Raw genomic sequence first — 27,355 nt, forward strand, 5'->3', positions numbered from 1 at the left:
CACACGCTCATTTACATATCCTGAACACCACACAGAGAGAGAGAGAGAGAGAGAGAGAGAGAGAGAGAGAGAGAGAGGATGATATTCAGTTTTTCTCAATTGCGCAGGCTTTTGTGCTAAAATTTCAATTTCAGTACCATAACGCTATTTTTCAGAAAGCACACACATTTCGCTAAACTATAATCACTATTCCCCTGCTTTAACACACGAGTCAGATTTGATGAACTCTTACTGCAAAACTCTAAACACAACTCCCTACATTTCTCAGTGCTTACACCATGTGGTCATTTAGAAAGCTCTAGCATTCAGTATTGTTCACTCCAGTTACAGCTTGAGCTCAGTTAGCACACAGATACACACGAGGAAACACGAAGAGTTTACATTTATCACACACCAGTCAGAACCTTCGACAGACAGATACAAGATCCCAGTCAGTTCATTCAGTTTTGGAACAATGGATCCAGAGATACGTGACTGAAAAGGTCGAGGACCCCACAGAGGAGGAAGAAGAGGAAGAGGAGGAAGATGATGAGGGTCAAGGAGTCTCAGATTAAACTTGTGCCACTAGTTGTAGTAACCAAACTTAAGTTGCTTCACCGTCCCCTCGGTCATAGAAGCATTCAGGGAGGAAAACAGGAAGATGTACCTCAGTGTACTCTGTAACTTTTAAAAGCTTTCCTCTGTTACAACACATTCATCAAATTATCTTATGTACAGAGTTTCTGTCTGCTTCCATTTTGTAAAAGGATGTGTTCCGGTAGTCAATCAGAAGTTTTATTTGTGTGTGTGTGTGTGTGTGTGTGTGTGTGTGTGTGTGTTTTGAGGGCAAAGTTTTGTTTTTCAGCAAGAGTGAATGGTTTTGAGTGTAGAGCTTCATTTTGACCTGAAATAGGTTGTTCGGGGAATTGAGTGAGAAGTTGTAGATTTGTTTTTACTGTTTTGAGAATATGAGTCATAGTTTCAAGAAATCTGTTTAAGCAATCGAGAAAAAAACTATTATAAATAATATATTCTTTTTATATATACAAAGTTAAATGTCTAATACAAAAAATATAAGACATAAGGGGAAAGAGATAGATAGACATCAGGTTGGGTCATCAAAAGAAAAAGAAAGAAGAAAGCACATAACGTTTTATATATATATATATACACACATAATAGATAGATTTCCATTTGTCTCTTGGAGCTCTTTAAATCCAGTCACAGAGAAATTAAAATATGATACAAACTTACAAGAGTCTGCTTTCACACACACAGCTGTTATATCTGCAGCACAAACAGAAAAATCATGGTGTTTTTGAAATTTTTGTGTGTATGAGTGTGTGTGTGTGTGTGTGTGAGAGAGAGAGAGAGAGAGAGAGTGTGTGTGTGATTGTGTGTGTGTGTGGAAGCATGTTTCTGTCAGTAATAGTAACTGGCCATAATAAAAATGAAGTTTGATGAACATTGTTTGTGTGTGAGTGTGTGTGTGTGTGTGTTTGTTACAGTCAGTTATAATTCAGAAGGCTGAGAGACATCACTCAGTTTGTCTTTATCTTCCAAAACCTAGCCATACTGAAATTGAAAGAAAACAAACTAATACAACTCAGATTTGCTCGGTGGGCTGCACAGTGTTCAGTTGATGCTAACTAACCCTGAGTCTCGTAGCAGGATCTAGCTCATCTTACAGCTAACATCTCCCATCAGAAACATCTACACAGACACATGAAAACATCATTTAACTTTGATGAGTTTAACTACAAAGCAGGCATTGCCATCACACTAATAAATAAAGTAAAAAAGCTTACTGTCCTCCATCAAAATGAGTTTTCCTTCTCAAATCTGCTGTCTTCTTCATCACATGTGGAATAAGATTAAACTGCTAAACTACCTGAACGTGTTTCAACAATCCCCAATTATTTAACCGTTTATATTAGTTGTGGAAAAGATCAATGTGTTGCTAAAATATAGTAATCCTACCATGATGCCAGCATGTTTTATTTCTTCCTTTATTTCTATAGCACTTTATTCACTACAGATTGTGTCGAAGCAGCTTTACAGAGTCAGACAAAAGACATCACAGCAATCAAGTCAACAATACATGAATGATTTACATGTGAGAGACTCTTCCCTTCTCTTCAGACATCCAGACAAAGGCTTCACCAGCACCAGAGACCATCAGTGACCAGTCAGCTCTGATTATTCATGTATGCTGATGAGGTGAGGTGTGTAGAAACACTTGAAGATAATTCAGTTATTCATCTCAACAGACCAGACACAAACTTGTCACATTTAGTCTTAGTTTAGGCCTACTTGTCTTTTATTAGCCTGTGATAATTAATACATTAAAAAAACGTTATACAATTAAAAAATCTACCTTATAATATACAGTCATCCCATTTCTCTATTACATCTGCTGTATATGAATTTTACTGCACAACTGTAGTAATAATTATATAGGCTTTCAAATATTTAAGTGCTTAAAAAGTGTGCATCATACACGAACAGGGTTAAGAGCAGTGTGTGCATTTTATTTTTTATTTCTTGCTTATATATATATATATGTTTCAGGTCAGAGAACACTCAGAGAATAAAAAAACACAGTGTTTGCAAAATTATAAAATGAAATTTTCCCTTTATCATATAAGCAAAAATAAATAAATAAATAAAAATAATAATATAAACAACAACAATTAAACAAAAAACACAGGTAAAAAATAAAAATCTGTATTCAGAAGTAATGTGTTTGTGACATTAACACATTCAGTAGATGGACTCGTTCCTCTCTGTTCTGGACTGATCTAGTAGGGCTCATTTATAAAACTCTCTGTAGATTTCGAATGTACAAAAGCTAGATTCTGTGTACCCACAGAAGTGTTCAGATTGATAAAGAACCTGCGCAGAAATCTGTTTATAAGCCTCAGACAGAGGAAGATGTGCGTATGTGAAGCTCCACCCCCGACTCCTCCCACATATCACCATATATGGAGCTCACAACGCCTATGTTTACTATGCACAACCTCATCTGCATATTAATTTCCACGCACGTGACACCATGTTTAACTCCGTTAAAGGTACAAGACATCAAGGAAATATGAGATACGGAGTATAAATCACATTTGTGCCATACACAATTTTTATTGCTAAATCCTTGTTATGTTTTAGCATAAATATGTATATAAAAAAATCCATAAAAAACTGTTTAAAATAGTTCTTAGATAAATATTTTAGAACAGAGTTGGTCTCATTCTTTTCCACTGGCCAAATAGTATTTCAGTTGTTTTAAACAATTCAAAACAAATGTAATTTCTGCAGTTTTCCCGATAGTTATTTTAAGCCTATATTTATTTTGTGTAAATAATTGTCTGACTCGCGAGTCACTGACAAAGTAACCTATTTTAAAAAGAAAACATGCAAATGACCATTTTCTTCGACTTGTATCCCTCGTAAAAAGAGGTCGCACTCATGGCGGACATATTTACGTCAAGTTTATTTTTTGTATGCGTGAAAAATTGCGTACGCATGTTTTTGTGCCTGTTCTGTGAGTACGCAAGGTTTATCAATGATCCACTGGAGCTGCTCTTGTTTTTGGATCATGGCAGGTTTGGGTTCTGTCCAGCAGATGTCAGTGTTTTCCTGCTCCTCTCACAGGCTTCCAGTGACGTCACGCCTCAGCTTCCTGTAACCCGGAGCACTGCTGATGTACAGAAACTGACACAAATAAATCCACCAAATAAACTGAAGGATTGCTCCATTCTACTGGAATTAGTTTATAACAGATATATATATATAAAAAAAAACTGATATAGATTGGGAAAACAGCCTGGCTTTTGCTGAAAATGTTTTATATATCCAACAAGGTTAAGAAAGCCCATTATAAAATCCTTCCTAAAAATCTACTCTGATTCAAAATATTCAGGTGTTGATGATGTTGGACATCTTTCAGATCAATCTATGTAGACCGAGCTAATCAAACCTGCACTTCTCACAGACATGATTTTAATGACTATCCAGGTACAATGTCCTTAATGTCTGCTGTGTGTCAGTAATAGCTGTATGAATATTCCTCATTTATTATCTCATCTGAAACAACAAAGTGCAGATGTGTGATATTGATTTCACAGTGTTAACAGTTCCAGTGATTTTAATGGGAGTTTCTGAGAGTGATTGAACTCTAGACTGTCAGTGAAAATGATCTTTAATAATGTTATTTGCTCTCTTTCTGAACAATGAAAGATTAGTAGACATTTTTATATCATATTAACTTTCAATGTTAAATTCACATTTAATATAAAGTCAGTCGTATTAAAAATATGTCATGGCATGACACCTAGCTGTTACTTAAGTAAACAGACAGGGTTTATAATAAATTACATAAATTGGAGTAAAGGCTGATGAAATATATACATTTATACACACACACATGCATTATATAGGCCTACATTTTATCTATATATCTAAAGAAAAATAGGCTCGGTATATATGACCCAAAGTAACTAGTAACTAACTACTTGGGTAGATTTTTTTATCCGATACTTCAGTGGTTCCCAACCTTTTTCACCTCGCAGCCCACACAACCAAACACATATGTTTGCGCGGCCCACTGCAGAAAAAATAACTGACCCCGCTATTGTTGGGTTAATAACGTAGTACGTAATAACATAACTCTATTTATTGAATGAACTAGGGTTGTGCGATATGGACAAAAAACATATCGCGATCTCTTTGATAATTTTGTGATTTCGATTTTAATCACAATTTTGACACACAGATATGTTTTACAGTCAAAAATGCATTCAGGATGAATTTGAAACATATTTCTAAAAGAAAACAAATCAGAGCTTTATCAAAAAGTTGTAACGTCTCTAGAACAGACATAAGTAAAAAATAATCACTATAGTAAAAGTGTAACACACTTTATAGACTTATGGCAAAAAATATATATAAATGAATAAATCCCGTGTCCAGGGACTTTTTTTGGCCATGCAATGTTCATAGAGCTCATTAATTGTAGCAGTGCGGTGTTGAAATATATTTGTTATACATTATACAGGTTCACACGTATACTCCGTCTGCAGTGTGTATACAGTATGTGTGAGCGGTGCAGAAGCATTAATGTAACGCGAATCACATTAAAATAATGCACGAGCGCGAATTTCTCCACTCACACTCAGATTTCCTTTGCTTTGTTACAAAACCAGACACGCATGCTCAGATACACGCTTTAGGCTATTATTCATTCATATATTACATTACTCTGCAACATTTTGTATTTGTAATTAAATTATTGTTTGTAGTAACTTAATATCACATTTTAATCATGCTGATTTTTGGAGAAAAACTGCAATGGCACTCTTCGTGTGATATTGATTAACTACATAAAATTATATAAATATATACATTTTCTAACCCCCATATCTTGAATTTTGTGATCATTCACATGCATTCATAAAAGCATATGAATACACCGAATAATGCAGTGAAAGAACGCACTCAAAATGCACACGCACTAGTATGACTTCATCATGTAACTTTACATTAGCCTAGATGCTATTTTTGAATATACTTGATACTGTTAAAAGGCACATCATTAAAACACAAAATAGGAGTTCACACATCACACCTAAACACGCATGGAAAAGGTAATTAGAACTAGTTACTAAATTATTTAAAAATGCCTATCCATATACAGATAGCCTATGATTCGCTAACACCAAATGATTCGCGATCCTGCACCGAACTCCCGAACTGACTCAAATGATTCGCGAACCAGCTCCGATCTCCCGAAATGACTCAAATGATTCACGCTCCGAACTCCCAAACTGACTCAAATGATTCACGCTCCGAACTCCCAAACTGACTCAAATGATTCGCGAACCCGCTTTGAACTCCCGAACTGACTCAAATGATTCGCGAACCCGCTACGAACTCCCAAACTGACTCAAATGATTCGCTAACCCGCTCCGAACTCCCAAACTGACTCAAATGATTTGTGTTCCCCAAACTGACTCAAATGATTCATTAACCTGCTCCGAACTCCCGAACTGATTCAAATGATTTACGCTCCCAACACCCGAACTGATTCAAATGATCCGCGAACCAGCTCCGAACAACCAAACTGACTCAAATGATTCGCGATCCCCAAACTGACTCAAATGATTCGCGAACCCGCTCCGAACTCCCAAACTGATTCAAATGATTCACGCTAACATCTCCCAAACTGACTCAAATGATTCGCGAACCCGCTCCGAACTCCCAAACTGATTCAAATGATTCACGCTAACATCTCCCGAACTGACTCAAATGATTCGCGAACCCGCTCCGAACTCCCAAACTGACTCAAATGGTTTGTGATCCCCAAACAGACTCAAATGATTCGTGATCCCCAAACTGACTAAAATGATTCGCGAACTCGCTCCGAACCCCTGAACTGATTCAAATGATTCACGCTCCCAACTCCCGAACTGACTCAAGTGATTCGCGATCCCACTCCCAACTCCCAAACTAGTTCAAATTAAGATTTGCAAACCTGCTTTTAACTCCCAATGAATGTATATGTAGCAGATTAAATGTAAATGTATACATGTATATATTTTTTTTCAAAATGCTCCTGAGGATGATTGTACTCAACTTAAAAAAGAAAATATGAAGCGGACTGAAGTTCTTGTGTGTGTGTGTTTGTGATTGTTTTGAATTGTTTATTTTAACTTCATGAAGAAAGTTATTTCTGTGTTGTTTTCCAGTATAAATATTTAACATTCATTTACTAGTGATAAAAAATGACATCAGTTGAGTCTTGTTTTGTGACAAATGAAGTGCATTTATAGTGGTTTTATTGTTCTGACTCCATTGGCAGGCATTTGTTCTTGTTTAAACGTAAACTTACTTCGTTTTGACAGTTTCTCAGAACACAAGACTTCATTACTGATGTCGCTTTGCTTCTCTGACTGATTTAAGAGACCGTGCAGATGAGAGACGTCCTGATGGAGGAGAGACACGAGCACATTCTGTTCCAGACGCATCACACAGAAATAACCGTCTCCATGGCAACCGCCTCACCGAGGACCAGCAGCAGTCTGAATATGAGAACTATACAAACACCTGATCCAGAGAAACCAAACTAGTACAGCTACTAACCACCATCAACTAACTGACCCATACTAACACCAGTCTACAGCAGCGTCTGCTGACCAGGAGAGGAAGTGAGGATCAGTCAGCTGTCAATCATCACAAACACAAGAGGAGAACTGCAGAGAGGGAATATATATATATATATATATTGTGTTGTGAGGTAACTGGGAAATTAAAGAGGACTACAATGCCAACAAAATGAATAAAGTTGCCCCACAAAAAATGTCCTTAATGCATTTTTTGCTTTATATTTAACTATAATATATTAAGGCAATATCACAAGCAAGAGTGCATGATTGCAAATAAGATATTGTTTTCATACAATAATTAAATAAAGAAGAAGTTAATAGTAAGTGACACTGAAGACACGTGTCATATGAACTGGTGTTTCCACTGAAGTGATGCTCTTGCGCTGAAATCAAACAGCAAACAACAGAACGATGGTTTGTGTGAACTCTAAATGAGTCTCATGTTCTGTTTGTGTTTTTCCTCGTTCTCTTTTATTATCTGATGACTCACTGATTTATTAATAAAGATTCTGAACACAGACAAACACATCTGAGAGTGACTCTGTTTTTGGATCATGTGACGCTGTATTGAAGTGTGAAAAAGCCCACATGTGTGTGATTGTGTGTGTATCATGGACGTGGCGGCGTGACTCGGACACATGAAGGCGTGTTGAGAGCGTGTCTCGAGTGTGATTCAGTGACACACAGATATTTCACATTCACTCTTTCACTCAGCTGCTTCAGTGAAGATCAGTTCACTAAATATCAACGAATGAAAAAAAATGATGTTCTTTCTCAGAGTTTCTGTCTTGTTTTCCAGCACAAATACATTTACTGGATAAACAAAATGACTTAAGATATTAACAGTTTTCTGAAAAATTAATGTATGAAAATGAAGGGAGATTATGCTTAAAACAAGAACAAATATCTGCCTATGAAGACAGAAAAATAATTCAGACTGAAAAGAAGATTATTTTCATTTATATTAGAAGATATTTGTTCTTGTCTGAAGCAAAACCTCACTTAATTCTTATACATTTATGTAAAAAAATGAAGGTGTAGATATTTTCACTATATGTACCAGAAAACTATATTTTATTGTCATTTATTTGTACTGGAAAACAAAACAGAACTACTGAGGAGGAGCATTATTTTGCAGAATATCCTCATGGCAAGATCTAATGCGAAGATTTGATCAAAATCAATAATAGAAACAGTCCATGGGGAATCATAAAGTACTTATAACTTATAATAAATCAAATAAATGTATGTATGATCACAATGTTTAATGTGATCACAGTCTAACATCAAGTGAATCATTTAACAAACACATGAGAGAGCAACACACACGTCAAACTTTGTGTGTGTGTGTGTGTGTGAGAGTGAGTGAGTGAGTGTGTGTGTGTTTATAAGGGCTGACTTCACTGGAACAGGAAATGCACACAAATGAAACACCCACCACTTCCTGCTAGCGTGTCACTATGGTAACCCTCATCCCAGCTGACCTGCAGACTGACCGTTTACATCTGATGTGTGTTCAGTCCTTCAGCATCTGAACCTGCAGCGAGACGGACAACACTCATCCATCAGTCAAGCATTCATCTGATCAATATACAGTAAAAACTGTGAAATATTATTCTAATGTAAAACACTTGTTTTCTGTGTGAATCTGTGTTAAAGTGTAATGTATTTCTGTGATGCTCCGCTGTATTTTCAGCATCATTCCTCCAGTCTTCAGTGTCACATGATCTTCAGAAATCAGAATAATATGATGATTTACTGCTCAAGAAACATTTCTGATTATTAGCAATGTTGAACACAGTTGTGCTGCTCAATATTTCTGTGGAAACTGTGATGCATTGAATTTTTCAGGATTCACAGATAACTAGAAAGTTCAGAAGAACAGCGTTTATATGAAATAGAAATCTCAAATGCGTCCTTGTCAGATCTCAGAACAGTTGATGTGTCTCAGTCTGATCTCAGCTCACAGTAACAGTGAAGATGAACGAGGAGGCGGATGATATTCAGAGACAAGAGTGACAGTGTGACACCAGCAGGGGTCTCCACACACACACACACACACACACACACCTCCTGCAGGTCTGTGGTGTTTTCTGTGCACACTCAGACTCGACATGACCTGGAATCTGTATTCATGCACATCACTTCTCTTCTGGTAAACATGCGACACCTCATGAAGACCAAACACGAGCAGAATCTGAAGCGCTGAGTCACACTAAAGTGTGTGTGTGTAGGAGCAGAGTGTCCAGTACAGAGAAGGAGGAAGTGTGTGTTCTGCCTGATCACACACACTTCAGTTATGAGTATGAGCGAGTGTGAAACGAATGTGGTTCAATATGAGAAGAACAAATGTGTGTTACAGTAAGATCACATCTCAGCTGTTTATCACACACACACTTCTGAGAGGAACCCATTACCCACAATGCATCACTTACCGTAGTTTACGTCTCAGAATAACCCTTTTTGCATGACATCGATGATACGGAGAAACATGCATTTGTCTGTTTGATCAGTGGGATTTATTTTCTACTATTTCATTCAAATGTATTTGAATTTTATCATTGTTTTATTAACATTACTGATAATTTATTAGTAGTATAATGGAGTCTAGTTTAGTAATGCAAAGCATTTCTCATCAAATAATATGGATTTTAAAGAAATAGTTCAGCCAAAAAGAACATGTGCTGAGATGTGTTCACCTTCAGGTCATCAGAGATCAGGAGGAGTTTGTTTCTTCATCAGGTTTGGAGAAATATAGCATTGCATCAGTGTCTCATCAATGGATGCTCTGCAGTGAATGGGTGCCGTCAGAATCCATAATAACACTTCAGTGAAGAAGTGCATCTGCTGTTGTCTCTCACATCTCACATGTGGAACACAAAGGGTTAATCCCTTTAGTACTGGTATAATTACTACACAGATAGTATTGCTGGCTAAAATAACAAGTTGCATAATTTGAGCAAAAATGTAGCAGGACATGAAGTTTATGAATAATATGTGGAGTAAATGCAATATTTCCCTGTAATAAAGCCGATCAATAATTTATTGATCTGGATCAATTTCTCTTTTTCTCTTTCAGGATCATGAGACTCATTCATGAAGCAGATAAACGTGTTTGTGGACTCGAGAGACGCCATCAACATATTCAGAGTCCATTGATCTGGAAAAAGTTCAAAGGTCAAAGGTCAAAGTTCACCGTTCAGACGGAGAGTGGAGCTCAGGGTCAGTAAAGCCTGATGATGATTGAGCGCATCTGAATGTGACCGTCATGCTGGAGGTCAAGGGTCAGCGGGAGGTTGGGTTGGCTGTCTGAGGGCCTTTATAAAGCCTCATGTGTCATTATTGTGTGACAGGCGTGACGGACCTGAGATCCACACCAGACACGCAGTTATTATTAGACACGTCTGATGTGGACCGACTGCGATTAAACAAACCACAGCTGATGAAATTATTCTTTACTCATTCAATGTGAGGAAGCATCTAAATGTGAGCCAATTATAAGAAGGAAAATATGTTTAGAAATGTCTTAGTATTGTTTTGTTTTCGTCAATATAGTACAAGTCTCTTAATATAAAAAAATATTGTCATTAATAAGAATAGATGCATGTCTGTCTCTTCATGAATGGTTGATTATTCAGAAGTGGAATCTGGACACTATTCTAAGATCAATAATGACAGATTAACTTTAACAAATTAAACTTTTGGAATACACACTCACTCACACTCACTCACACACACACACACACACACACACACACACACACACACACAGACACAGACACAGACACAGAGACACACACACACACACACACACACACACACACACACACACACACACACACACACACACACACACACACACACACACACACACACACACACACACAGACACAGACACAGACACAGACACAGAGACACACACACACACACACACACACACAGACACAGACACACACACACACACACAGACACAGACACAGACACAGAGACACACACACACACACACACACACACACTCACACTCATGCACACACAAACGCACACACACACAATGCAATGAAACTATCAGTTCTTTTTTATTGTCATTTTGAAAATGTGAGATGACAGATGAAGTTCAAGAAGTACAAGTATCATTTTCCTTAAATGAAATGAAAATGAAATTGCATGTTGTATAATAGGAACTATAACATTTTTTAAACGTCATGTCATTTACATGTTTTAACACAAATTATTAACAAGGTATTACCTACAAATATACTCTATGAGGTAAATAATGAAAATAATTTATTAACTGTGATTATTTGAATTGAAAGGTAATTTTTATAATAATAAAATAATTATGAGACGCAACATTAAAAACTAAATCAACACAAACCGAAATAGAAACACATGGTTACTCAGCTGACTCTCTCTCTCTCTCTCTCTCTCTCTCACACACACACACACACACACACAGACAGAGAGATCTTACTGTCTATATGAGGATTTATTACATTTATTCTGATCGTTATTTCACTGACAGAAGTTCATCTGCAGTATTACTGTCATTAAGAGAAAAGAAAAGAATCTATAACGTCTCACTGTTACTGATGTTACAAAAACAACTGATAGCAGCTCTCAGTGATATGTGTCGTGTGTCCGCTATAATAACAGCAACATTCACAAATGCTTACAGATCAAGCGGGAACCCAGTGTGCCTGTAGCTTTCTTGATTTCAGTTTTATCATGTAATAGAAAGTCTAAGGCCTTCTCAAGCCGAAGGGCAAACTCATCTAATCTGAGGCCTATTATGCATCAAACTAAGATTGATGTAAAGACACCAAGTGCTGCCATCAAGTTAGCACTTTTAAACATTCGCTCACTAAAAAAATAAATCATTTCTAATCAATGACTTTATAACCACAAACAATCTGGATTTTATGTTTCTAAATGAAACATGGCTAGAAGACAGCTGCAGTGCAACAATCCTAAATGGAGCAGCCCCTCCTAACTTCACTTACATGAGTGCTTGCAGGACTGTTAGGAGAGGTGGGGGTGTATCTGCTCTATTTAAAGATGTCTATCAATGCAAGCAAGTGTCATTTGGTCAGTACTTATCTTTCGAATATCTAGGGATTGTGCTGAAAGGTGCTCCACGCATTCTGTTTTTATTATTTACAGGCCTCCAAAATACTCTCCAGCCTTTGTTGAAGAGTTCACAGAAATGTTATCAATGATTTCCTCAGAGTTTGACTGTTTTGCAATTGCAGGGGATTTTAATATTCACATAGATAATGCAGAAAACAAAACTACAAAAGAAATGATAACGGTTCTAAACACCTTTGACCTGATTCAGCATGTGCATGGACCCACACACAAAGGTGGACACACTCTAGACTTAATCATCAGTAGGGGTCTAAACATTTCATCCATTGTTATTAAGGACATAGCACTATCTGATCACTTCTGTATTTTCTTTGATATATTGATCTCTGCTACCACTGAATCTAGATCTGTCTCTGTCAGAAGGAGATGATTAAACGAGAACACAAGTGTACTATTTACAGGCTATATCTTTAACACCAAGCATTTCTGCAGACTCTGTTGATATTCTCCTTGATTCCTTCAACTCAAAAGTTAAGAATGTTATTGATGATATTGCACCAATAATAGTCAGTAAGAAACCAAACAGACAGAAATCAGTTTGGAGAAGTTCAACAGCAGTTCAGACTATGAAAAGACAATGCAGAAAAGCCGAGCGGATGTGGAGGAAGACGAAACTTGAAATTCACTATAGCATCTATAAAGACAGCCTTCATGCTTTTAATGTGAAACTAGCCACTGCTAGACAGAACTTCTTCTCAAACCTTATAAACAGTAACTTAAATAACACTCGTACTCTTTTTGCCACTGTTGAGAGACTGACAAACTCCCCAAGTCAGATTCCCAGTGAAATGCTCTCAGACAACAAATGCAACGAGTTTGCTTCTTTCTTTTCTGAGAAGATCATAAATATCAGGAAGGTGATTAGCACATCCTCAAGTTATGCAGAGGTCAAACAGATTAGGCCACAATATCAAAAAAGATACTATGTCTATTTTTGAAACAATTGATGGCAAAATTCTGGAAGACATAGTGCAGCACCTGAAATCATCTTCAAAAGTGTGCTTGACTGCTTAAAAGCAGATCTCTTAGAAGTGGTGAATGCCTCATTTCTTTCTGGAACATTTACAAACTCCCTAAAAACTGCAGTTGTTAAGCCCCTCCTGAAAAAGACCAATCTTGATAACACAATTTTTGAGCAATTTCAGACCAATATCTAATCTTCCTTTTATAGGCAAAATTATAGAAAAGTTAGTTTTTAATCAGCTGAACAAATACTTAAACTCAAATTTTCAATCTGGTTTCCGACCGCATCACAGCACAGAGACAGCACTCATTAAGATAATAAATGATATTCGCTTAAATTGTGACTCTGGCAAAATATCGGTGCTGGTATTGCTAGATCTCAGTGCTGCGTTTGACACTGTCGATCATAACATACTACTAGAGAGACTGGAAAACTGGGTCAGGCTTTCTGGGATGGTACTCAAATGGTTCAGATCATACTTAGAAGGGGGAGGCTATTATGTGAGTCTAGGAGGAGAGCACAAGTCTAAGTGGACGTCCATGACATGCGGAGTTCCACAAGGCTCGGTTCTAGCACCGCTGTTGTTTAGCTTGTATATGCTTCCACTAAGTCAAATAATGAGAAAGAACCGAATTGCCTATCACAGCTATGCTGATGATACCCAGATTTACCTAGCCTTATCTCCAAATGACTACAGCCCCATTGACTCCCTCTGCCAATGCATTGATGAAATTAATAGTTGGATGTGCCAGAACTTTCTTCAGTTAAATAAGGAAAAAACTGAAGTCATTGCATTTGGAAACAAAGATGAAGTGTTCAAGGTGAATGCATACCTTGACTCTAGGGGTCAAACAACTAAAAATCAAGTCAGGAATCTTGGTGTGATTCTGGAGACAGAGCTTAGTTTCAGTAGTCATGTCAAAGCAGTAACTAAATCAGCATACTATCATTTAAAAAACATTGCAAGAATTAGATGTTTTGTTTCCAGTCAAGACTTGGAGAAACTTGTTCATGCCTTCATCACCAGCAGGGTGGACTATTGTAATGGGCTCCTCACCGGCCTTCCCAAAAAGACCATTAGACAGCTGCAGCTCATCCAGAACGCTGCTGCCAGGATTCTGACTAGAACCAGAAGATCTGAGCATATCACACCAGTCCTCAGGTCCTTACACTGGCTTCCAGTTACATTTAGGATTGATTTTAAAGTACTTTTACTCGTATATAAGTCACTAAATGACCTAGGACAGAAATATATTGCAGATATGTTCACTGAATATAAGCCTAACAGAGCACTCAGATCATTAGGATCGAGTCAGTTAGAAATACCAAGGGTTCACACAAAACAAGGGGAGTCCTCCTTTAGTTACTATGCTGCCCGCAGCTGGAATCAGCTTCCAGAAGAGATCAGATGTGCTAAAACACTAGTCACATTTAAATCTAGACTCAAAACTCATCTGTTTAGCTGTGCATTTATTGAATGAGCACTGTGCTATGTCCGAACTGATTGCACTGTATTTTCACTGTTTTTTTTTAATGTAAAATCATTTTCTAACTGTTTTTAAATTCATTTTAAGTAAATGTCTTAATCATTTTAAAAGTTTTAAAATTGCTTGTTTTAATTTTTGTTATTACTTTTCTTCATGATTATTTTACTTTCTTTTATGTAAAGCACTTTGAATTACCATTGTGTATGAAATGTGCTATATAAATAAACTTGCCTTGCCTTGATTAATCATGCAGCTCAAAGAATTATGGGTAGAATCTCTCATCAGCCTATTTTTATTCATCAACACAGTTTCACTGATGATCCAGAACCAACACTAAACCCAGGATAGAGCGGCTGAGTGAATGTGGTCTGGACTGTGAGGATGAGGCTCATTGTGTCAGAGACGCTGTAGAAGGACAGAGTTCCTGCTCTGTGATCCACAAACACTGCTATTCTCCTGCTGATGGGCTTCACAGAGAGAGCAGTCACTCTGTTATTGTGTATGAGTGAGTAACTGTCAGGGGAACAGAACAAACCCCAGGACTGATCATTATATCCAAACATACACTCAATACCTCCCTTCCTGCCGATGCTCTTATATGACACTGACATACACACACGTCCGCTCCACTCAATTTCCCAGTAACAGCGTCCACACACACTCTCTCTACACAACACCTGAGGCCACAGATCAAATATGTCTGGATTACCAGGATACGGCTGGACTGTGTTAGTGTTAGTGATCGTTCTGTTGTTCTCAGACAGACAAAGGAGTTTATTCAATGTGTTCAGATCCAGAGTGAGCTGATGGGAATCTGATGGAGATAAAACACATCAGAATCAGGAATTATGAATCTGTTTGATCTCTTCATGTTAGGTGTATCATCAGTGTCTCAGATGAACAGATATCTGTGCACATCATCATTTATAAAACTCTTCTTTCTCCTTCTACAGGAAGAACATGAACACACAGAAGTTGTTATGCTTGTTTTCTTACTGACTTACATTGAAGGAAGTCGCTCCTGATCCTGATGAATGCAACTGTGGAAATCAACAGACATGAACAGTGTGATTCTCATGATCCTGTATCTATTCCTAACACATTTCTAATATGATGTTCTCCATGATATGAGATGATGATGGACTGGTATCTGAGAGCAGATGAATCTCCAGGACTTTACCTCTGTCTAAAATCTTCTTGAGATCCTCTTTGCAGAAATCCTCCAGTTTGTCTCTCATCTGATGGACAGATTCGCTCAGAGCATCAGAAGAGACGAGAGAACTGAAGAGATCATAATTTCTGTCTGTAGATTCAGGAGGTGCTGAGAGAGACTGGAAACTCTACAGAAAACAGAAATCAAACTCATCAGCTCCACACTTCACTCAGTAACCTTCAGGAACATCAGATTTGATCTTTAGTAACTCTCCTCCTCGAGTAACTGAATATAAATATAAATATATTGGGGCAAATATTTGCTAGTCTTCATAATACCTGATCTCACCAGTAGTCTAGATTAGAATTAAACAAGCACATTATTTTACAGGACATGGATTTCTAAAAATTATTTCCAGAGAATGCCATTTCTGAAAGCTGAAAGCCATTTGTAAGTGGCGTCTCTTTCAGAAGAAGATCAGATCAGACTGTCTCTGTCAAAGCAGAATCTGCTCAAGTCCACTATGAACCTGTTCTTCTAGATGTGTGTTACCTGCAGGAACTGGATGTGATCCTGTGTGTGTGAAAGCTGCTCCAGCTCAGCGTCTCTCCTCCTCAGATCATTGATCTCCTGCTCCAGTCGCTCCAGTCGTTCTTCAGCTCGACTCACTGCAGTCTTTTCCTGATCTCTGATCAGTCGTATCAGCTCAGAGCGGCTTCTCTCAATGGAGCGAATGAGCTCAGTAAAGATCCTCTCACTTTCCTCCACTGCTGTCTGTGCAGAGCGCTGTTAGGACACACAGTGATTCAGCTTCAGTGAGTCTGAACTGAGACGGAGACAAACTTCTCTTCTTCTCCAGACTCACCTTATGAAACTCCACAGTCTCTCTCAGCTGCTGGAGATCTTTCTCTCTCTGCTGGATTCTCTGCTGGAACGTCTTCTGAGTCTCCTTCAGCTGCTTCTGCAGGACAAACAGATGATAGTCAATCTGACAGAAAACTACTGCCACTAAATCATCATGTGAACAGATGATTCCAGGAATAGTGGAGCTGATAACTAACGTCTGTAGGTTCAAACTCCAGAAAGGATGACTGACCATTAACCACTATCATACATGAATTATCATGAAGGTTAAGGTCTGTTTCGCAGAAGTGTATTATAAAAGTGAAACTGACACAGACGTAGAGCTTCTGACTGATAGTGTTTCGGCTGATTATTAAAAATACAATAGATGATAGTGTTTCGGCTGATTATTAAAAATACAATAGATAAACTAAGTGAAGCAATAAATTACTGAAATCATCTGGATTCTGTTAGATTTACTGAATACAAGTCATCTGTCACTGCATTTAACTTGTATTTTGACGGACAGAAGTATATATAAGACTTCTGCTTAATGTAATTCTGTCAGACATGCAAAATAAATCTAATGTATTGTCACATACGGTGATACAGGAAATGAGGAGAGATCCAAATGCAGGTATGAGATTTTATTAAAGGGCAAATCCAAAGGGTAAACAGTCCAGGCAGGGTCAAAAACAGAGAATCCAAACATAAACAAGAACACACAGCAAGGGCAAGACTATGGATTAACATGAACATTAGACAAGGACTCCGTGACACAGACTCAGACAGACCGGGTATAAATACACAGAAGGATGATGAGGGAACTGGAGACAGGTGGGGAACAATCAATTAACTTAAACAAGGAGGAAGGTGACCAAATAAGGGAACAGGAAGTGATAAGGTGACAGACACCGTGGGAAAGGAGGACACCTAGTGGAAACCCAGGGAACACAACCCAGACAGTGTGACAGTACCCCCCCTCTACGGAGCGGCTCCCAGACGCTCCACGATAGACACAAAACAGAGACCAGGAGGGAGGTGGACAGGTGGAGGCTCAGGGGGATGGACGGAGGGCCAGAAAAGAAAAACATGAGGAACAGGCACCAGAATGTAAACACAAAACAGGGAGACCAGGAGGGAGGAGGACCGAAGGAGGTTCAGGGGGTGGGACGGAGGGCCAGGCTCACAGAGGGGAACATACAGAAAAAAAGAAACACAAAACAAAAGTCCATGAAGGACATTACGTGGCGCCCACCAGGGCGGAACAGAAGACCACCACAACCATGTGATCAGGGCGGAAGCCCCCCCAGGGCGGAGCAGAAGACCACCACAACCGTGTGGCCGAGGCCAGAGTCCTCCAGGGTGGGGCAGAAGACCACCACAACTGTGTAGTCAGGGCAAGAGCCACCCAGGGCAGAGCAGAAGACCACCACGTCCTTGTGGTTGACGTCAGAGTCCCCCAGGGCGGAGCAGAAGACCACCACAATCGTGTAGTCAGGGCTAAAAACCACCCAGGGCGGAGCAGAAGACCACCACGTCCTTGTGGTCGACGTCAGAGTCCCCCAGGGCGGAGCAGATGACCCCCACGTCCCTGTGGTCGATGCCGGAGTACCCCAGGGTGGAGCAGAAGACCACCACAACTGTGTGGTCCGGGCGGAAGCCTCCCAGGGCAGAGCAGAAGACCACCACACCCCTGTGGTTGAATCCGGAGTCCCCCAGGGCGGAGCAGACCTCCGTGCGGCCGGACCAGTGGAACGACAAAGCTCTGGTAAACCCCTGGTGTTTTTACTGGACTCCAGAAGATCGGTGCTGGCCTGACTCTGCTCGCGAAGATCATTGGTGACTGGCACTTGTTCATGAAGATCACCGGTGACTTGACTCAGTCCTTGAAAATCACCAGTGACTTGACACAGTCCTTGAAGATCAACAGGGACTTGACTCTGTCTTTGAAGATCACCAGTTACTTGACTTGACTCTGAAAGGTCAACGGTGACCAGCCTTGTCTCTGGAAGGTCCTCGGGGACTAGCCCTTACTCTGGAAGGTCAGCGGTGACTAGCCCTGACTCTGGAAGGTCAGCGGTGACTAGCCCTGACTCTGGAAGGTCAGCAGTGACTAGCCCTGACTCTGGAAGGTCAGCGGTGACTAGCCCTGCCACCTGACTCGACTCTGGAGAGTTCACTGTAACCTGACTCAACTCTGGAGAGTTCACTGTAACCTGACTCGACTCTGGAGGGTCAACTGGAACCTGACTCGACTCTGGAGGGTCAACTCGAACCTGACTCGACTCTGGAGGGTCAACTGGAACCTGACTCGACTCTGGAGTGTCAACTGGAACCTGACTCGACTCTGGAGGGTCAACTGGAACCTGACTCGACTCTGGAGGGTCAACTGGAACCTGACTCGACTCTGGAGAGTTCACTGGAGCCTGACTCACCTCTGGAGAGTTCACTGGAGCCTGACTCGACTCTGGAGAGTTCACTGGAGCCTGACCCGACTCTGGAGAGTTCACTGGAGCCTGACCCGACTCTGGAGAGTTCACTGGAGCCTGACTCGACTCTGGAGAGTTCACTGGAGCCTGACTCGACTCTGGAGTGTTCACTGGTGCCTGACTCGACTCTGGCGACCACCTGGTGTTGTGGCGCTGGGCTGGTGGTCATCTTGGGCTGTGGCGCTGGACCGGTGGCCATTTTGGGCAGTGGCACTGGACCGGCGGCCATCCCACCGGAAGGGACAGGAGTGGCTGGGGGATCCAACAGAAGCCTATGCTGCAAATAAGAGACAAACTCCCAGAATTCCAGTGTCTCTAAATTTGCCATCTCCTCCTGAGACACTGGATCATCCAGCTCGCCATTGAAATAGTCCTTTAGGGCCGCATCGTTGTATCCCATACCCTCGGCCAGGGACCAGAAGACCTGTGCCAGGGCACCCACTTCATTGCCCTCTTGGCGGAGGGCGGTCAACAGAAGATACCTTGTTCTCCGCTCCGCCATCTTGGCTGGGGAACGGAAAAAACGACATACCGCTGGATCTCGTGTTGACGGAGTCGTTCTGTCACGTACGGTGATACAGGAAACGAGGAGATATCCAAATGCAGGTATGAGATTTTATTAAAGGGCAAATCCAAAAGGTAAACAGTCCAGGCAGGGTCAAAACCAGAGAATCAAAACATAATCAAGAACAGACAAGAACACACAGCAAGGGCAAGACTATGGATTAACATGAACATTAGACAAGGACTCCGTGACACAGACTCAGACAGACCGGGTATAAATACACAGAAGGATGATGAGGGAACTGGAGACAGGTGGGGAACAATCAATTACCTAAAACAAGGAGGAAGGTGACCAAATAAGGGAACAGGAAGTGATAAGGTGACAGACACCGTGGGAAAGGAGGACACCTAGTGGAAACCCAGGGAACACAACCCAGACAGTGTGACATGTATCTCTTGCACTGGCTACTGTGTATAGACCACCATATTCACGTTGATAATATAAATGATGCATTAGGACTTGCATTTACTGACCTAAAAAACTCTTCTGTAGTTAAGTAAAATGTCACCGGGCCCACTCATCATTTTAATCATACACTAGATTAAATTATATTGCATGGAATCGATCTTACTGATATAGATATTGTACCTCAAAGTGATGATGTTACAGACCATTTCCTTGTATCGTGCATGCTGCGTATCACTGATATTAACTATATGTCTCAGTGTTACCGTCTGGGCAGAACTATTGTTACAGTCACCAAAGACAGATTAGCAAATAACCTGCCTGATCTATCTCAACTGCTATTTGGAACCATAAATACACATGAACTAGACGAAATGTTTGGCAACATTGGCACTATTTTCTCTAATACATTAAATGCTGTTGACCCCTTCAAATTGAAAAAGGTAAGAGAAAAACATACTGTGCCATGGTATAACAGTAATACTCACTGTCTCAAGAAAGTAACTCGTAGTCTTGAACGCAAATGGAGAAAAACTAACTTGGAATTTTTAGAATTGCATGGAAACACAGTATGTCCAGCTATAGACAGGCTCTAAAAACTGCTAGGGCAGAGCACATACACAACTCATAGAAAATAACTAAAACAATATAAGGTTTTTATTTAGCACAGTGGCTAAATTAACAAATTACCAGACGCTACATGATTCAAATATTCCACCAACGTTTCATAGTAACAACTTTGATTTTCTTCACTGATAAAATAGATAACATCAGAAATACAATAACAAATGTAGATTCTACAGCGTTTAATATATCAGTGCTGCAGTGCTTTACAACTATAGGACAGGAAGAGCTAGATAAACTTATCACTGTATCTTAACCAACAACATGTTTACTAGATACTGTACCCACTAAATTACTGAAATAGTTGTTACCTGTAGCCGAAGAACCGCTTCTCAGTATCATTAACTCGTCGTTATCTTTAGGTCATGTCCCAAAACTATTTAACCCTTGTGCATTGTTCAAATTCACTACCCTTTCGTTATGTTCGTGATGAAAACATCCACTCAATTAAACTGCTGTAAAAATGTGTCAGATTCATATTTTTTCTAAAATGTTTTTGCATAGATCTGTTAATCAACTTCAGTCCTGATCAAATCTACCAAATGTTTTTTTTTTTAAATCCAAGATTTTAATTCTTTAATTGCCAAGAACATAAATGTTGTCACTGATTTTGGGGAAAAAACACACAAAATGACTTATTTTCAATATAAAAGTAAAAAGTGGCTGGATTTTTTAAAAACTTTTTATAACAGTCTTGGGCATGTCAAAGATTAGTAGCAACATTGGCTTTGATGCATTTTTAGTTTTTGTGCAGCATTAGATTTAAATGTTTTCTACCTAATTTGTTGTTGGTGGCTGTTTTTGCCCCATTGACTTCTATTATAACTACATTTTTGGATTGCAAAGCCATGACACCATATAATCATGCATTCTTGATTGTTTGTGGTTTTCCCTTTTGGGAAGAGGTAAAATTTGTTATTTTTACAGTTGATCACTAGGTGGGACCATCAACCCTTTAGATAGGCCTGTCTATATCCAGACCAGATGGTGGATCAGCCCCTAGAAAGGACCTCTACAGCCCTGAAAGCAGCGGAGACCAGGACAACTAGAGCCCCAGATACAGATCCCCTGCTGTGGCGAGTGGGGTGAGGCCGAGAGCCGTGGAGACGGAGCAAGGCTGGTGGAGTGATTGGAAATGACCGACACCTGCTCGACCCACCGGTCTCGAGTCCCACGGAAGAGATTGGAAGGATTAAAAAAGAGGAGCGACGACAGTGAAGGACGAGAGAGGACCAGGCCTGGACTTTATTTTGTGCTTGGTTTTTATTTGTGCGCGACAGTCGTCCGCGAGTGGATGTTTTGTGTTTATTTTGTTATTAAAGTTGAGATTTTGATTGTCTGCTGGTTCACGCCTCCTTCTTCCCATGATTGTGAAGTTTTTATTGCTACACTGGTGCCGAAACCCGAGAGAAGGAGGGATGCGCTGCTTAAGATCCCTCGCCGCTGGGGTGAACCCGCGGTGACATCAAGCTAGGGGAATAAGTGTGCCGCAATGGACGTTCAAGGCGGTGGGCTGGAGTTAGTTGCTGGAGACGGAGGAGCTTGCTGCCGTCCACCCGTGATGTCGAGGGGCAGCTGCCATCCATGAGGGAGCGAGGAGTCGCCTCCATTTGCCATCATCATCTATGGGGAGCAGCAGGGAATGGGGGACTCCTGCCGACTGCCCAAAATCAGAGGAGCCATCGCCGTCCATCGAGGTGCGTCCAGTACCACCGCCAGGCACCGAGGAGGATTTCACCCAGCTGGTGGAGGGCCGAACGGCAGTGCGTCTGGAAACCGGAACTTATTGTTTTTTTTGTTCTCTCTCCCCTCTCTCGTCTCTGTCACTTTTCATCCTTCCATGTCCTTTTCTCTTGCCTCGTCTGTCCTACCCCCAGGTTCCCGCAGGTCACCCTGAGCGGTCCCCCCTGTGGGGGGGGGGGGGTACAGTGCAGTCTCATGGGTACTCCCCGCGAGGGTCTGTCGCACTGTTTTGTGTTTATTTTGTAATTAAAGTTTTTGTTTGAATGTCTGCCGATTCCCCCCTCCTCCTTCCCACGATTATGACGTTTTTATTGCTACACATGTTAAGACCACCAGGACAAGACCACAGGAAACAGATGATTCCTCTGCACAATCTGACTTTGCTGCAGCCTGGAATTGAGCTACTGATTTCATCTGGTCTGAGGAGAATTTGCCCCCCAACTGAAAAGGTTTTTTTCTGTCACCGATGGGGTTTTGGTTCCTTGCTGCTGTTGCCTCTGGCTTGCTTAGTTGGGGACACTTCATTTACAGCGATATCGTTGACTTGATTGCAAATGTTTGCACTGATACTATTTAAACTGAACAGAGATGACATCACTGAATTCACGGATGAACTGCCTTTAACTGTCATTTTGCATTATTGACACACTGTTCTACTAATTAATGTTGTTCAGTTGCTTTGACACAATCTTTTTTGTTTAAAGCAGTATATAAATAAAAGTGACTTGACTTGACATACACATAGTTACCACTACACATTCTACATTATGTTAACTTATATATGCATAAAAATATGCTGAGGTGCCACAGATTTTACATGAACTGGATACAGAATATGTCATGGATTTGCATTGGATGGTATGAAGTAGTAGCAGGTAGATAAGCGAATTTGACCATGACATTGGAGCTTGTGTGTGGTTGTACAGTCATGTGTGTACAGGGAGTACAGGAGCGGGCTGAGGACACAGCCCTGAGGAGCACCAGTGTTGAGGGTCAGCGGGGATGATATATTGTTGCCCATTCTAACCATCTGACTTCTGCCTATCTGGAGTCATTAAATCACCATGTTAAGAGATGAATCCAGGAACAGTGGAGAATTGATAACTAAAGGCAGTAGGTTCAAACTCCAGAAGAGATGACTGATCATTAACTAATATCATACATGAATTATCATGAAGGTTAAGGTCTATTTCACACAAGCACAAGTATCATAAAAGTGAAACTTACGCAGACATCGAGCTTCAGACTGACAGTGTTTTTGCGTTCTAAGAAATTAATGTAATTCAGTGGCGCCTCTAAACAGACAATAGATGAACTAAATGAAGCTATAAATGACTGAAATCATCTGGATTCTGTCAGATTTACTCAACACAAAGTCATCTGTCACTACATTTAATTTGTATTTTGACTGACAGAAGTATTTTTTTGTGTGTGAAAGAACGGTTGAATAGTTCATTCCGTTATTCTGTTGTTTAACCAAAGTCTATTACAGGAAAGATTGTGCTGATAAAGATTAACAGTGCATTTTCAGGATACAGTGAAACTCTTCTTGCAGCTGTTCTTTTCTGCTGTTGTGTGATGTGTGAATGCTGTGAGCTCTTCATATTGTGCTGATATAAACACATATGAAACGAGTATCAGCAATATATCATCAGTGTCTAGTGTTAAATACCTGTTTCTCTGTCCTTTGTGCTGCAGCTGATACAGTGTAGTGGTTTTTATGTTCATCCATCGTACACAGCACACATATACACTTCTGATCAGTGTGACAGAAAACCTCAAGGATCTTGTCATGTTTCTGGCAGATCATTTCCTTCAGTCGTCCAGTGGCTTCAGTCAGATTGTGTCTCTTTCCTCTAAAGAAACTCTCATGTTGTTCGAGGTGATTCTGACAGTAAGAGTTCAGACACACCAGACAGGACTTGACGGCTCTGTATTTTCTTCCAGTACAGACGTCACACTGCACATCTCCAGCTCCAGCGTCACAGTCATCAGAGAGTCTGGTCTTCTTCAGTTTCTCCACCATTTCAGCCAAGATAGTATTTTTAGCTAAAGCAGGTCTTGGACTAAAGGTCTGTCTGCACTGAGGACAGCTGTAGACTCTCTTCTGATCCTCCTGATCCCAGCAGTCTGTAATACAGCTCTTACAGTAACTGTGTCCACAGGGAATAGCCACTGGATCCTTCAGGAGATCCAGACACACTGGACACATGAACTCCTTCTGATCCACCGAAATTCTGGCTTCTGCCATTTTACTGCAGAAATACTGAGACACATACACTCAACAGCTCAACTGATACATTAGTTTCTCTTTCCCCGAACTTATGTGATTCTGTTTCCTGGTTCTGTGTTTGAGTGACGTGTGTAAAACAGGTGTGTCTGTGAGTCTGTAAAGCAGGTTCCTCAATCCTGTTTCTTCTACACACCTGACTGTCATTAAAGTAAACACAAAGTCCAAGCATGTTCAAGTTCAAAACGGTGCGCAACGTTTTGATACGATTTCCCTTCTGAACGTCATGTTTCCTGGAAACAGCGTGCACTGGTGTGCAACGGGGTTTGAGATGCGTTTTCTCTTGTTTGGTGGGTGTGTCTGAACTGCAGTCCAATCAGCAGCAACATGTATATAAAGCACGCGGTATTAAAGTGAACTTGCACAGTGGCTTCAAGGAAAATAATGTACAAATGTGTTCGTTGCAGCTCGGTAAAGGCAACAACTGAGGATATTAGAAGACATGTTTGTCGTAAGTTTTAATGTAAAAATATAGGGTATCAACATAATGATGTAGTTGTTTATATTTTTAGCTTCATTGCAAGTGTATGACATTTGGTATAGAAATAAACAATGGTAATTAAGTGCTTTTCCTACAAATGAGAAAGAAAATACAGGGTATTAAAACCATTTGAACTACAAATAAAGTCAGTATGTGAGGCTAAATAGATGGCTCCGAAAATTCTTCACAAAGAACACAAATAATGGCCTTCTCAGCTGCCATAGTTGCAACACTTGCGTCTTCAGAACAGTGTGTTCTACGTAATACTGTTTCTGTTTAAAAAACGTTGTGCAACGTTTTGTCGGGGCTGAACGCAGCCCTGGACTAGTTGATTCAAGTGCTTTTAATTATAGATTAAATTAAACTTAATGATAAAATGACTCTCCTGGACTTGTCAGGATCCTGCCCTGACATTCCTGTCCATATTGTTTCTGTTTCATGTTTCTTTGTTTGTTTTGTGTCTAAGCACATGGTTCTGTCTTTGGTCATGTTTGCCATGTGCTCCTCTTGTCCCACCTCCTTGTTACCCCTGGTCATGCCCTCTTGTTTAGCCCTTGTCTGCTTGATTGTTTTCACCTGATCCTCATGTGTACTGCACTATATATTGGGCTCTCTTTCCTTGTGTCTCTGCTGGTTCATTTTTGGTGTTTACCTGTTTTTTGGGCAAGAATTTATCCTTTTGATCTCTTGTCTAGTTATTCTATATCCTCGGTTCCTTTTTGGCCTTTTAGTTCGATCTAGTTCTTGTTTTTTGATTGTGCACTTCCTAATCTAGTTTTTGTCTTTCTTTTTTCTTTAGGGTTTCATTTACTCAGTTTGAGAGTGCAGTTACTTTTTGGATCCTGACTTTTTGTTTTTAAACTCTGATTTATTTCTTTGGATAGTTTTGGTTATTTTGCCTTTGTTCACTCTTTGTTTTCAATTGTCTGTGTCGTTTTGAGTCTAGTTTTGTTTTTGTGTATTGTCCTGTCTTGCCCCCACTCAGATTTCCTGTCCACTGAACCCCACTGCCTGAAAGCAGCTCACCTCTCTCACGTGTCAAGTCTCGTGAGTCTTTACCTGGTGACTAGACTGGTGACATTTGAGTTTCACTCGTAGCTACGGGTTTCCTGTGTCTGCCTGGCCCTTCCTCTGGAGCTGCCTCCTCTGTGCTCGAGCCCGTGGTCATCTCGGACTGTCTCTGTGGTCATCCCTCCTGCTTGTATTGTTGTCTGCCCTGCCCATCTGTTTGAACCGTTTCACTGCAAATTCCCCCAGCTGTTCCAGTCTACGTTTTGTTAATAAAATAGCCTTGTCTGCTCATTCTTCATTTGGGTCCCATTTCTTGCAGAGCCCTGAAAGAACGAACCAGCCAGCGTGGGACCCAGCAATGAGCATCCGTATTGTTCCTCCCAGTACCTCTAAGGGGAGACTGGCACTCCAACAGGCAGTGGCATCGCTCCGCCAGCAGGGCCGGGAGGTTGTTTCATTTGCCCAGTTTTTCTGGACCATGGCAAGGGGCTTGGAGTATCCGGACTCCACTCTAAAGGAGGCTTTTAATCTCTGTTTGGATGATCCCCTACCACAATGGGAGATGGAGCAACTAAGAGGCATAGATTATTGGACATTTTCTAAATATTTTCACCATCGTAAAGACTGGCAGATTCTTACACCCCCAGAGTCTGCCTGCAGGGACCATTCCACCTTCCCTCCCATGCCGAGTCAAATTCAAGACCCTATTCCATCTACGTTGAAGCGTAGACTGAGGAGGAAGAGAGCTGCCCAGAACGCTGTATCAGTAGCAGAGCCAGTTAGATCTGCCCTTGCCACACCATAGGCCGGTCGTGCCCACGCCATTGGGCAGTTGTGCCCACGCCAGTCAGTCTAGAGCCGGTCGTGCCCACGCCAGTCAGTCCAGAGTTGTTTCAAAGTGTTGAAGTCACCCCAGAAACTGAAAGCCATGCACATTTGAGCCCTCAAAGACGTAAGAAGAGGAGGGCACCCAATGTGCAGCCAAACACTCTTCTTTCAGAGGTCCCAAGCAC

The 27,355-nt window shown here is 40.6% G+C and overlaps 1 protein-coding gene across 1 annotated transcript; it reads right to left on the reverse strand.

Annotated features, from left to right (window-relative positions):
• Positions 1-15,034: 15,034 nt before the first annotated feature.
• LOC113040047 (tripartite motif-containing protein 16-like) lies at positions 15,035-24,811 on the reverse strand. The gene is made up of 6 exons (XM_026198274.1): positions 24,233-24,811; positions 16,754-16,849; positions 16,441-16,674; positions 15,916-16,075; positions 15,740-15,775; positions 15,035-15,549 (listed from the first exon to the last, which is right to left on the reverse strand). The coding sequence occupies exons 1-6, from the start codon at positions 24,809-24,811 to the stop codon at positions 15,035-15,037; spliced, it is 1,620 nt and encodes a 539-aa protein (XP_026054059.1).
• Between the last annotated feature and the right edge of the window lie 2,544 nt (positions 24,812-27,355).

Source organism: Carassius auratus, chromosome 2 (genome assembly GCF_003368295.1).
Source record: "Carassius auratus strain Wakin chromosome 2, ASM336829v1, whole genome shotgun sequence".
Taxonomy (NCBI): domain Eukaryota; kingdom Metazoa; phylum Chordata; class Actinopteri; order Cypriniformes; family Cyprinidae; genus Carassius; species Carassius auratus.

Bases quoted from the DNA above. Each gene is read 5' to 3' on its own strand.
- LOC113040047 (XM_026198274.1), bottom strand. From the start codon at position 24,811: ATGGCAGAAGCCAGAATTTCGGTGGATCAGAAGGAGTTCATGTGTCCA. The intron at 16,850-24,232 runs GTATTTAACACT...TTTGTCCTGCAG, and splicing joins CACAAAGGACAGAGAAACAG to AAGCAGCTGAAGGAGACTCA. The intron at 15,550-15,739 runs GTAAGTCAGTAA...TATCTCCATCAG, and splicing joins CAGGAGCGACTTCCTTCAAT to ATTCCCATCAGCTCACTCTG.